The 12,010-nt window shown below is 48.9% G+C and overlaps 1 protein-coding gene across 2 annotated transcripts; it reads right to left on the reverse strand.

The window, feature by feature from the left end:
- Positions 1-3,946: 3,946 nt before the first annotated feature.
- islr2 (immunoglobulin superfamily containing leucine-rich repeat 2) lies at positions 3,947-10,945 on the reverse strand. Of its 2 annotated transcripts, XM_052042720.1 has the most exons (3): positions 10,930-10,945; positions 8,665-9,008; positions 3,947-6,908 (listed from the first exon to the last, which is right to left on the reverse strand). In XM_052042720.1, exon 3 carries the CDS (start codon positions 6,896-6,898, stop codon positions 4,916-4,918), a length of 1,983 nt encoding a protein of 660 aa, XP_051898680.1. In that variant the 5' UTR covers positions 6,899-6,908; positions 8,665-9,008; positions 10,930-10,945; the 3' UTR covers positions 3,947-4,915. The 2 variants fall into 2 exon arrangements, with proteins under 2 accessions (XP_051898680.1, XP_051898681.1); XM_052042721.1 differs by lacking the exons at positions 8,665-9,008; positions 10,930-10,945 and adding an exon at positions 7,372-8,618.
- Positions 10,946-12,010: the final 1,065 nt, after the last annotated feature.

Here is a 12,010-nt window from a genome sequence, read left to right on the forward strand (position 1 = left end):
TAGCTCTGGCTGACGTGTGAAGATACTGTAGGGGTTGGTGTTTGAATTTGGAGTTTGGCGAAGTGTTTAGAGTTTGGCAAATTAACCAATTAGATCCTGTACAAATGGGACAACTCTGCTGCTTCTACATTCCTGTTTCTATGCAGCCCTGACATTTAGTGTTGTCTGAGGTTAATGTCTTGAGCTGTTAACTCTGTACCCATCACTCTTTTTGGAGATGCAAGAAGACTGGCAAATGCTGGAACCTGGAGCAACACAAGATGCTGGAGGAACTCAGTGGGCTGGGCAGCATCTGTGGAGGGAAATGGACAGTTGATATTTTGGGTTGAGACCGTTCATTTGGACTGAAACGTGGAGGGGAGAGAGCCAGTATATTTTCTTTTTAGAAGGAAAAGTGGAGGAAAGGGGTGGATCAAGAGCCTGGCAGGTGGATCCAGGTGAGGACGGGTGATGGATGGAGTGGGAATGATGTCAGAAGCTGGGAGGTGATAGGTGGAAGTGACAAAGGAATCTGATGGGAGAGGAAGGTGGGGCATGGAATAGAGGGAGGGAGGTGGAGAGGGCGGAGTCTGGGTGATGGGCAGATGGTGGGGGAGGGGAAAGAGGGTGATGGGAACAAGGGAGAATGGGAGGAGAGGGGAAAGGGATGGGACGGGGACGAGGTTACCAGAAGTTTGAGAAGTTTTGTTATATTTTATTTCCTTCTGATTTAAAAATGAAATTCTTGTGCCATTGTCATTGACTGTGAGCTAGGTTTAAAACTCCCTCTAAATGGTTGCAGCCCCAATATGAGAAATGGGGTTTCACCATCAATTCATTGCTGCTTCATTCTTGCATATAAAATGAAATCATTATAGTCGCAATAAGCCTGCATTGCATGAGCTTTTATTCTGTTTGAGGATTCTAGCACTTTTACTGATACCTGATCATTTCTCTAATTTTAATGCAAGTGCTTTTAAAGTGGTGGTAAGTGACAAGGTGGGAAATAGTAGCAGTTCACAAGTCAGCAGGTCTAGCAGCATCTGTGGGCTGCTGTCTGACCCACTGAGTTCCTCCAGCAGATCATCTGTTGCTCCAGATTCCAGTACATAATTGATGCTTTTAGTGAAATCCCAAATGAGTGAAACTAATCAACATTGTGTAGCTAAATGAGGGAGCCCATGAGATGGTCAACCAGGTGTCCAACAAGCTCTTAAAAGGAGAGAGATGGAGTACCAGCCACAATTGAAGACCAAGCCACAAGGGGTTTGAAAATTAAACCCTGGCCCTACTGTAGGAAGCAAACCACTGGGTGACTTTAGATTGTTATTGGTCTGTGCTTGGAATGACAAATAAGCAGTTGAAGTTTGTATCATTAACCAAGTTTGAGATGTAATCCCACATTTCTTGCTGTCACCTTTGATGGAGGTGTTACATTACTAATACTGTTTAGATCATAGTTGTTTCCTTCAATATACACAGCAGCTCCCCATGCATGGCCAATACAATGACAACCAGTTCTCGTTTGAAAGTTAGAGAGACAAGAGACGGCAGACACTGGAATCTGGAGCAACACACAATCTGCTGGAGGAACTCAGCGGGTCGAGCAGCATCTGTGGAGGGGAAAGGAATTATCGATGTTTCTGGTCGAAACCCTGCAGCAGGACTGAAATGTTTGAAAGTTACTCTTACCTTTTTTTTCCAAACTTTGAGGTGGGTGTTTGGATGGGATCAGTCTGTCCCCAGTATGACTGTGTGTGCAGGCCAGGATCGGTGCTGACTGACCTGATCTGGGTTTTCAAAGTATCCCTTTCGAGCTGTTTAATGTCTTGCACAAGCTGGTGCTACACCTAGTGTGTGACAGCGGCAGATAGAAACATTCCCTCCCTTCCCCAGCCCCTCCTCCACAGCCAGTCTCACGGGCAAAGCTTGACCAGCCTTTCTGAATAATATAATTCTGATTGATCTGACCTGCTGCATTTAAAACCTTGCAGGGAATTTTTCAAACCCATTTATATGGAAATGACATGTAGTCCTTGTCATGCTAGCCCTGTGGCTTAAGGCAACATTCATCACACTGGGGTGGAGCACTGTGTTCAGTGAGAACCTTAATGTACTGTCAACTGGCAGGCTGTCTGTACAGGGTAAGTGGAGTGGAACCTTGCACTACGTGGTCCTGTATTGTCAAATAGGTCTGCACCATGTACAGTATGGTGGTGACTTAGTGGCATACCATTGTACAGAGATGTTGGTTATTGAATAGTGGGGAGACTAGTACTGTGCAGAGTGGCTGGGAGGGGGGTCCATTTTCATTCTGGGGACTGACGGTCAAGACCACTGGCCTGGGACACGGTTTGCATTCTGTATCCTTGTTGTTTAGCCATTAGCTGAGAGTGAACTTACTGCTTATCAGCAGGAAGAAATTATAAACTTAATTTGGAAACCAATCTGACAATTTGTTGGCACAACATTGTGGGCCAAAGGGCCTGTACTGTACTGTGCTGTTATGTTCTATGATTCTGTAATAAAATTCTTAAAATGTCAGCAACTCGCCCTGCGTTGTGGGGAATGTGTCCCATAGTGGTGCCCTGAGTAGGAGAGCTGCTTCACAGCTCCAGTGACCCAGGTTCGATCCTGACCTCCTGTGCTGTCAGTGTGGAGTTTGCACGTTCTCCCTGTGACACCGTGGGTTACCCCGGATGCTCCAGTTTCCTGCCACATCCCAAAAATTGAGCGGGTCGTGAGGTTAATTGGCTGTTGTAACTTGCCCCCAGTGTGTGGGTGAGGGGTAGAATTTGGGGAAGTTGATGGGAATGTGTATTTCATGGTTGACAGGCTGAATGGCCTGTTTCTGTGCAGCATCTCTCTATTAAACCCAGATTCTGCCCGCAGGCCTGAATATCTCTGCCTTTCTTTCTCTGGAGAAGAAGCTGGGATAAATCTAACTTGGGTTTCATAGTAAGTTGCAGTCAGAAAGTTCAAGGTCCAAGCCTGGCGTTAGGAGTAACCGCACAAAGTCTAGTGCAGTGGTGTGCGAGTGCCGCACAGACCTAACTCTCCTCAAAGAGACATCAAAAACTCAAACACTATTGTGCATGAGGGCCGTCCGTATGATGTGCTGGCCGACGTTTCTGCTTTACTCTACAGCACACTGCAGTCACCGTCACATAATGGACCAAAGATGTTCTGGTTTCTTCATTTGGACAGTGTTACTTCTCAACCGGCTCGGGTCCAATAAAATGCTGAATCATCGAATCCGCCTTTGCATTACACTAACTGGTGCACGATATCTCGCAAAAATTGCATTCCGAAAGCACAGTGATTTTACATTGATCGTACACATTCTTTTTGTTTATTAATTTGGGTGGGACTTAATCTGTAAACTTCCCCGCCAAACTATCAAGGTGACAGTCGGCGAGAAAGCGGCTGATGACAGTTAAAGCAGCCGTGTCCCCACCGGTAGAAATTTAAATTATGGTTGACAGTAACTCGGTGTGGAACGAGCTGCCAGAGGAAGTGGGTGAGGCGGGTACATTAACAACATTTAAAAGACACTCGGACAAGTCCATGGATAGGAAAGGTTTAGAGGGATATCGAGCAAATGGGACAAGCTTAGATGGGAATCTTGGTCAGCATGGACCAGTTGGGCCGAATGGCCCGCTTCCCTGCTATGACTCCGAACCCCTACACCACAGAGTGATTGTTACACGGTACCACAGTCTTCTGAAAGAGGAGCTTTCAGTTAAACGGCAACTCTGCGGGAGGAAGAACTGCGATCGAGTGAAGGTCCGAGTTGGGGAGGGCGGCAGCTGAAGACCCAGAGAGATGGGAGTCCATTCGAAAGGAACGGCGAGGCAGTGCAGAGGGGTAAACTGAAGGACTTGTCACGTTCCGTGTTTTACCCCCATTGAGGCTCAGACTCGGGAACAAACTCGATATCATTCTGTCAAGGAAGATTTCCAACTAGTTCCAAGTAAACTTTTGCTATGTTTTACTTTTAATGTATTGAATACAGAGATAAAGAATATCGAAGGGTCGGGTAAAGGCAGGAAGGCGAGTGGTTGGCCGGTTACGTCACACACACACAGACACACACACACACACACAGACACATACACAGACACACACACACACACACAGACACATACACAGACACACAAACACAGACACACACACACACACAGACACATACACAGACACACAAACACAGACACACACACACACGGTCACAGACACACACATAGTCACACACACACACACACACACACACAGACACACACACACACACACACACACACACACACACACACACACAGTCACAGACATACCAGAGTCCCACAACCCGACCGCTGCGGCGAAGACTACACCCCGTACAGGGGCTGTCCCGTGAATGCACTCCGTATACACGCCAGACACTACTTCCATATAGACAGACTAATCTCCCAATACAACACAGTGGGCTGTTGGCAATGGGGTGGGGTATCTGCAGTAGAGGGTGTAGTGGAACGACACTGCACTGGTAAACACGAGAGATACACACACCAGCTTCACTACATCAATGGGGGAGGGATATTGGGGGGTGGGGGGGGGTCGCAGTGAAGACATGCTGCCCACGGAACTCTACAAGGGCCGACAATGGAGTGTAGACCAAGCACCATATTTTTCTGACAAAGACTGTTCACGAAAACCTATCGCACGCGTTCTCCATCTCCCCACCCCGGATCCGAGAATCGGGAATTCGTTGCAACTGCTCCCAATTCCCAAACTATGTTGTGCTTGTTAATTCAACAGTAAGATTTTGATACTACGAACAAGAACCACGGCCATTCGACCGTGCGGAGGTCCAGAGGTTTTGGGGGGGGAAGCTGGGAGGTGGTTCAATTTTATTTCGGGTTGAGTTGGCAGACTTGGGGCGTGTGTTCCTTTGCCTCGGGGTTCAGCGCACGGGCCGCCTGTAGTTCCCGTTAATCTCCTGGTTGATGTTCACAGCCTCGGCCCCGAGCGGCAGACGGTCACTGTACTCCGAGCAGATCTCATACTCCTCCTGGTTGGTTTTGACGTGAGACTCGGAGATGCCCTCGGCTTCGAGACTCGCCCCGCCCGCCTCGCTGGGCTCGTAGACCTGAGCCGAGCCGTGCAGGGAGGAAGCGGCGGCTTCGAACGGGCTGGCCGCTTCCTTCTCCACTTTCTCCGGCGCCTGGGTCTTCATGATCAGCTTGTAGGTCTTGCCCTGGTACTTGTACATCAGGTGGCAACAGGTAGCCCCCAACAAGGGGACGGTGGCCAAGCCCAAGAGGAAGCAACTGACCACGACCATGATCAACAGGGATGGGATCTTCCTCCTGGTGGTGAAGACTACCTGTACCTGGCAGTCTTGGCCCGTGTAGGTGAAGCAGAGGGTGTAGTTGGAACCCGGCCGCAGGTTCTGGAAGCGGTAGGAGTTGACCCCGCTCTCGATCATGGACCACTGCACCACCGAGGCACCGTCCACTCCTTGCCCGCTGCACAGGTACAGCATCTGGGGACTCTTGGCCCTCGGCGAGCTCTGGAAGGGGGTTAGTTGTACCCTGGCGTCGCTCTCGCTCACTTCCAGGGCGATTACTCCGAAGTCGAAGGTGTGCCGCTTCATCTCCGAGCTCTGGTTGAAGGCGTGGTTGGAGATGTAACGACTTCCCTCTCTCCTGACACAACTCTGGGCGTCGGGAGCTCCTGGAACGGGTCTCCGGGTCGGAATGCCGCCCACGGTCGGCTCCGGGCTCCGGACCACCCCTCGCAGTTTGGGCAAACCGGTGCCGTGGTCCTTGACACCTGGCTTCAGAGTAGCGCCGGGGCTCAACGCCGGTTCCTTGGTGTAAACGGGGTCGCGCTTCGAAGTAGGACTGAGCACCACTTGTAGGGAGGACTCGTTACTTCCCATGATGTTGGTGGCCAGGCAGGTGTAGACCCCTTCTTCGTACTTGGTGAGGCGGGGAATGACCAGGGTCCCGTTCTTGAGGACCACCAGCCGCTCCTGGTCCTCCTTGCCGGTCGCCAGCTCCCTCCCCTCCTCCCTCACCTTCGCCTCGTTCAGCTCGATCTCCCTGTTGGCCGTCTGTACCTTCCACCTGATCTGAGGAAGCGGGTTGCCCGTGGAGTTGCAGTGCACGCTGAGCGTCTGGCCTTCGAAGAAGCCCGCCTTGTCCTTGCTACCTTGGTAGCTCAGGTAGACTAAGGGGGCCGAGCACTGCAGCGGGGGCAGGTCCACCACCGCCGTCCCTCTCAGCTCAGGGGGGTCCGAGCACTGGATATCTTGCTTCTCTGGGATGGAGATGAGCGCCTTGTGGATCCAATCCTTCAGCCACTCCAGCTGACAAGTGCAGGAGAAGGGGTTGCTGTAGATCTGGAGATGGGACAGGGAGGTCAGCGAGTCGAAGGTGCCCTCCGCGAAGGTGCGGAAGCGGTTGCTGTTGATACGGAGGGAGCGCAGATCCCCCAGAGTGGAGAAGGCGTCTCCGGGCAGCCCGGCCAGGAGGTTATTGTTCATCTTCAGTAGCTGCAGGGCGGTGAGGTTGTACAGGTCCTGCCAGGGGAAACGCGCTATCTGGTTGTGGCTGATGTCCAAGTTCTTCAGCTGGGACAGCGGCGCCAAGGTCCCCTCCTCGATGGTGGAGATCTCATTGTGAGCCAGCCACAGGGACGTGACCTGGGGCACCCGGACGAAGGAACTCCGGAGCAGCGACTTAATCTTGTTCGCCGAGAGGCTGAGGGTGGTCACGTTGTGGGGTAAGCCGTCGGGAACGGAGGCGAAGTTCTTGTAGGCGCAGTCGGCGAACTGGTGGGAGTACTTGTCCTGGCAAACGCAGAGCTCCGGGCAGGCGTGGCTGCTGCTCCAGAGACCGGTTAGGCACCAGGTGCCCAGCAACACCAATTTATCTGCCATCGTCCCCGCCCTGGAAGAAAAAGCACACACACAGACACCCAGACACCCAGTTGTTTAATGCATATCTCGTCCCCCGTCACCAATCGCGAAACACTGAGGACTGGACTTCTGAAATACAAGCGGGTAATGTTGGAAATACTCATCAGGTCGGACAGCGACTGTGGGGAGAGAAGCAGGAGGCAACGTTTCACAAGCAAAGGTCACTGGGCTGAAAAATTAACTCTGCCCCCCACCCCCCGCCGTCTCTCTTTCTCCATAGGCGCTGACCGCCCTGGTGAGTATCTGCTTTTCCTGTTACTGACGGCCGTTTGGTCCATCTCGGGCGTGCCCTCCGAGGGAGCTTTCCGATTACCCTCCCACCCACAGATTCCTGCATTAATGACACCCCCCGGAGGCCCCCCACCGCCCTCTCTAACGCGTTACAACAACTCGCTACGTCAAACAAATATTCCCCCCGTCGACAAATGGGTTACCTCAAATCCGTGGCCGGCCCACGGCCCGTGGAAAACAGTCTCCTCGTTTCACTCCATCAACATTTAGTTCGGACACTTCCTTCAGCCTGTTTTTTTTTTGGAAGGAGACTGTCCCACGTCCCTCCGAGGAACTGGAGCCAAGAGGAGCCGGTTCCCGGGAAGCATCTCATCAGCCCGGCAATAATATGTGATGACAACTAATTAAAGCACACGCGACGCTGTGTCCCACACTTGGGTTTTGAGCGCGCACACACACACACACACACATTCAAAAGTGCAGGAATCCTGACCCTCTGAACGTGATTCATTCGCTACAGCCTGAATTAAGCAAAAAGCCAGACTGATACAGACTTTATTAAAGCAAGCCCAATCCAATAACGCATCCATTCAAATGTGAGGTTTGAATTTAGATCTTCTAGTCCACAAAATTAGTATGCAATAAGACCCAAGAATGAAATAATTCGTATATTCACCTCCCCAAATCGGGAAATTAGTGGAAAATTCGTGGCAGGTGAGAAGTTTGCTGATGATGGTAATAAGATTATTTATTAGTAATAGCTAACATTGTTAATGTAAAATTCGACTCTGCAACAGTATTCATGTTTGGACCTATTTTCTAATTAGCGCAGAGTCAGGATGCTTGCATTTTCGACCAAGGAATTCTGAATTTCAAGATTGCATTTTTTAAAAAAAAACAATATGACTTCAAACAATTTAGCCTTTCGTGTTGGACACGGATGAAGGCAGAGTTATCAGAGGGAGATTGACGGAGTGTCAAGTTACACCGCGCGCCTTTCCCAAAATGAAGCGGCCTCTGTGCCCTGTCAGATAATTGTAATCGAAATAATGTTTAGCATCTAATTCTGGGGATCTTGAATATTTACGATCGTAATTTTGAGGATTTACGATACATTTCTGATTCATCAGGAGCCGGCATTAAACCAGCTTCCTTCCACAATCAAGAGATTTCGTTGATATTTTGTGTTAGAGGTGTGGATTATTTATGGCATGAAATATTAATTAAAACATCGTTTATAGATGAGTATATGCATTTCAGATCTCTGCATCTCTGTGGGAGAAATCGCCAAATTCTCAAAGCTGTACTAAACGCAACGGTATTCTAAATTGCAAAATTGATGTCCGACTGACTTTTCTCCTTCGTTCTATTTACATTAATAAGGGCTTGTGTTTTGTTAACTCTTGTGAACTATATTTTAGTTGGTGGTATTTCAGTTGCTTGTACCCAAGGCAGGCTCATGATTTAAACGAGAATGAATTCAAATTTTATCTTACCTTTTATATGGTGGGGTTGATACTCGGCAGCTGCCTTGGAAGTCTGAACACGCCCGAACGCCGTCGGAATTTGGCCCCGTAATTTACACGTTTCTGGGTAAAAGTGGCGAGACGTCGGCGGACGCTTCCAACGGCTGTCGATTGCGGAGTGTGGGTTCGCTTCTCACAGGGGTCGTGTGGGCTCCAACGTGCATTTTCCACAGCTGTTTTTGGGGGGTTTGCAGATGGACACACGCCCGTGCTTGAGCTGACAGATTTTGCCTGGGATCTCCGAGCGCGCTCCCGCCAGCTTCGGGGACGCGCAGCCTCTCCCAGGTACCGCGCCTCCTCATTAGAGCAACAGCCTTCAGGAGAGATAGAGGCAGACAGAAGGGAGTGAATGAGAGAGAGAGGGTGTGGGGGAGAGGTGAGCGAGAGGGAAGGGGGAGAGTGGGAAAGGAGGAGTGTGAGGGAGGGAGAGAGTGTGAAAGTCTGTGAGAGAGTGTGAGAGGGGGAGAGTGGGAAAGGAGGAGTGTGAGGGAGGGAGAGAGTGTGAAAGTGTGTGAGAGAGTGTGAGAGGGGGAGAGTGGGAAAGGAGGAGTGTGAGGGAGGGACAGAGTGTGAAAGTGTGTGAGATGGACAAACATCTCGCGGGTGAACAGAAATCCCAGCGTAATACCTGTACCCTTTATACAGAGACAGGTTCCGATTGCCATACTGAAGGCAGGAGTTCCATCATCCACTCCCCATGGGCGATCTGTGTAACCCTGATCCACGGTTTAATACAACAACACGATTTGTAAAACCTATTTGTTGCATGTCTGCAGAAGTGGATAAGTTTCCCAATAGCTGGACTCCGGGCCGGGGGCAGAAACGGAGAGAAGGCACCCCACACCCGGTCCTTCACTCAACGCCACCGCGCACGGCAGAGCGACCGACCGCGCCGCCGGCTTCTCGCAGCCGGTATGTTTGCGGCGAATGATGTCTACTCCGGGCCCACAGGAGGGGCAGGTGGAGGGCAGAGATACACACTGTTGTTGTTAGTAAGTAATCACAAATGTATAGATAGCTATCTGAATCTTAAATACCATCAGAAATAAACAGTAGATGGTTGGATAGATAGATAGATAGATAGATAGATAGATAGATAGATAGATAGATAGATAGATAGATAGATAGATAGATAGATAGATAGATAGATAGAGAGAGAGAGAGAGAGAGAGAGAGAGAGAGAGAGAGGTGGAGACAGATTGAAATAGAGAGGCAGACAGACGGATAGACAGGTAGATATCTAAAGATTATTTCTATAAATATCTCGAATATAATTTATGTGTATAAAATGTCCGCCTTCTTAGTTCGAAATCTGTTTGAAAGGGTGGGGGAGAGGTTTCAGGGTGACCTTCCTGGGGCTTCGATGGGTGGACGTGTTCTCTGTCCCCGGTTCGATGGCCCGAATTCTAGCGGAGCTCGGGGTTGAGCAGCGCCTACCCCTCGCGATGACAGGCTGGGTCCTGCCATGGATGGGCGGTCGGGATTTGGCAACTGTTCAGGGGAGAAGCGTCCAGAAATTGGCCGGGCACCCGCTTGCTTGTTGTTAAACTAAACCCAGGGCTCGGTCCTTTGTCAGAGCTTCACCCCGGGCCGCTGGACACACCCATTGGGAACCAACACGGGCTCACGTCGTTACTCCTGATACATTTCAGGACTACAAGCACATTTCAGCTAATACTTGCAGGAGGAGGCTAAACCTGATGTAAATGAATCAGTACTTCAAAGAGTGAATAATTCGGTTACAGTAAAATATCATTGTGAGGAATTACCGCCTCCATTTTGACATATTCGATAAAGCCTTTGCAAAGGGTAACTCGATGGTGAAAGCGGTGAAATTAAAGAGGGCATTTCTAAAGTTAAAATCAATTTATCCGCGGGATTCGGGGCAGGGTTTTGGACCTGTTCTGTTGCTGGGGAAGTGCGGGGCTTGAGAGACTGAATTGAAATGTCTAAACTCGCATCCGAACGAAATTAAAGAGGTTGCAAGTTAATTCAAACCATTGCATAGCGTGTTTTGGATGTGACGGTGTTGGGAAGCTAATTGGAGGAACATTTCACCATAACTGCATCTTACAGCCGAGATACGTGCAACAGTTCGGATCACAGTGGCGCCTTATTTCTGTCTAGACCTTTTATCCAGTTAGAAGTATACGTCTTCGTGATGACTCAAATATTAATACTGTTGTCTGCAAATAAAATAAAGAGCAAAATACAGGAAAAAAATCTAGATTGAACCTGGGAGATGGCTGGGTGTTTATGATGAAATTTGGACAATTTTCCCTCCGAGGATATTAACTTTAAAGATGAAACCAACTGCTGTATGGCGAACAGGAAAATCTTTAAATCTCAACATTCCGATCCCAAATCTTGTAATAAGAACGCGGCTTTCAATACAAACTACCGGCCGGATTTGGAACATGTCCAAATTCGCCGCTGGAATCCGGTTGGAAAATCTGTCGCAAACCGCAGTTCTAATGGCGATCCGACCCGTCTGTGTTTCGGTGAAAGGCGATCGAGGGAAATGAGGTGTTGGTAAATCAATTAACCGCCTACACACATAGAACTGATCAGGCACTCAGGTCATTTATATGGTACAGAATTACATTCTACGCACGTAGATGGACGTGTATATATTCACCACACGATCAAAATTATAAACATGCAAATACATACATGAGGACAGTCACATACGTGCAACCTCCATCTAGATTTTATGTACGTATATTCTATATAGAGATCACACACACACACACACACACACACACACACATGTTGAATCTATATATGGGTCTGTGTGTGTGTGTGTGTGTGTGTGTGTGTGTGTGTGTGTGTGTGTGTGTGTGTAACTAAAGTTTAATATTTTAATGCAAAAGAAACGTTGCTCCAGATTCCAGCATCTGCAATCTCTCGTGTCTTCATTTAATGTTTTAATATCCGTAATATATATTCACAGTAGTTTAAAATTTTCAATCGAACGCAAACTTTATCCCGGGGATATCGAAATACCTTTTTTTTAACTGAATGGGTTTAGTAAATAAAGTCCGTCACAATTGTCCTGGGAGCTGGAATGTAATTGTCCCTTTTAACCGTGAAATCGTTTGAAATAAATGTTATTATCCGGCGCCTCTGTAAAAAAAAAACAAAGAAAAAATATGATTCAACTGTGTTCATCCTCCTTCTCGAACTTAACGCAGCTTCAGCCGCGAAGGAATTTCATTTTATCTGAAGGGCCGGGTGAAAATCCTTTGTGTCCAGTTTCTATCGAGTCCTAATAAGTCTGAAATCAACCTGTTCGGGACTGCGTCCCAAGCAGGCT

The sequence above is a fragment of the Pristis pectinata genome, chromosome 32, assembly GCF_009764475.1.
Source record: "Pristis pectinata isolate sPriPec2 chromosome 32, sPriPec2.1.pri, whole genome shotgun sequence".
NCBI lineage: Eukaryota > Metazoa > Chordata > Chondrichthyes > Rhinopristiformes > Pristidae > Pristis > Pristis pectinata.

Bases quoted from the DNA above. Each gene is read 5' to 3' on its own strand.
- islr2 (XM_052042720.1), bottom strand. From the start codon at position 6,898: ATGGCAGATAAATTGGTGTTGCTGGGCACCTGGTGCCTAACCGGTCTC.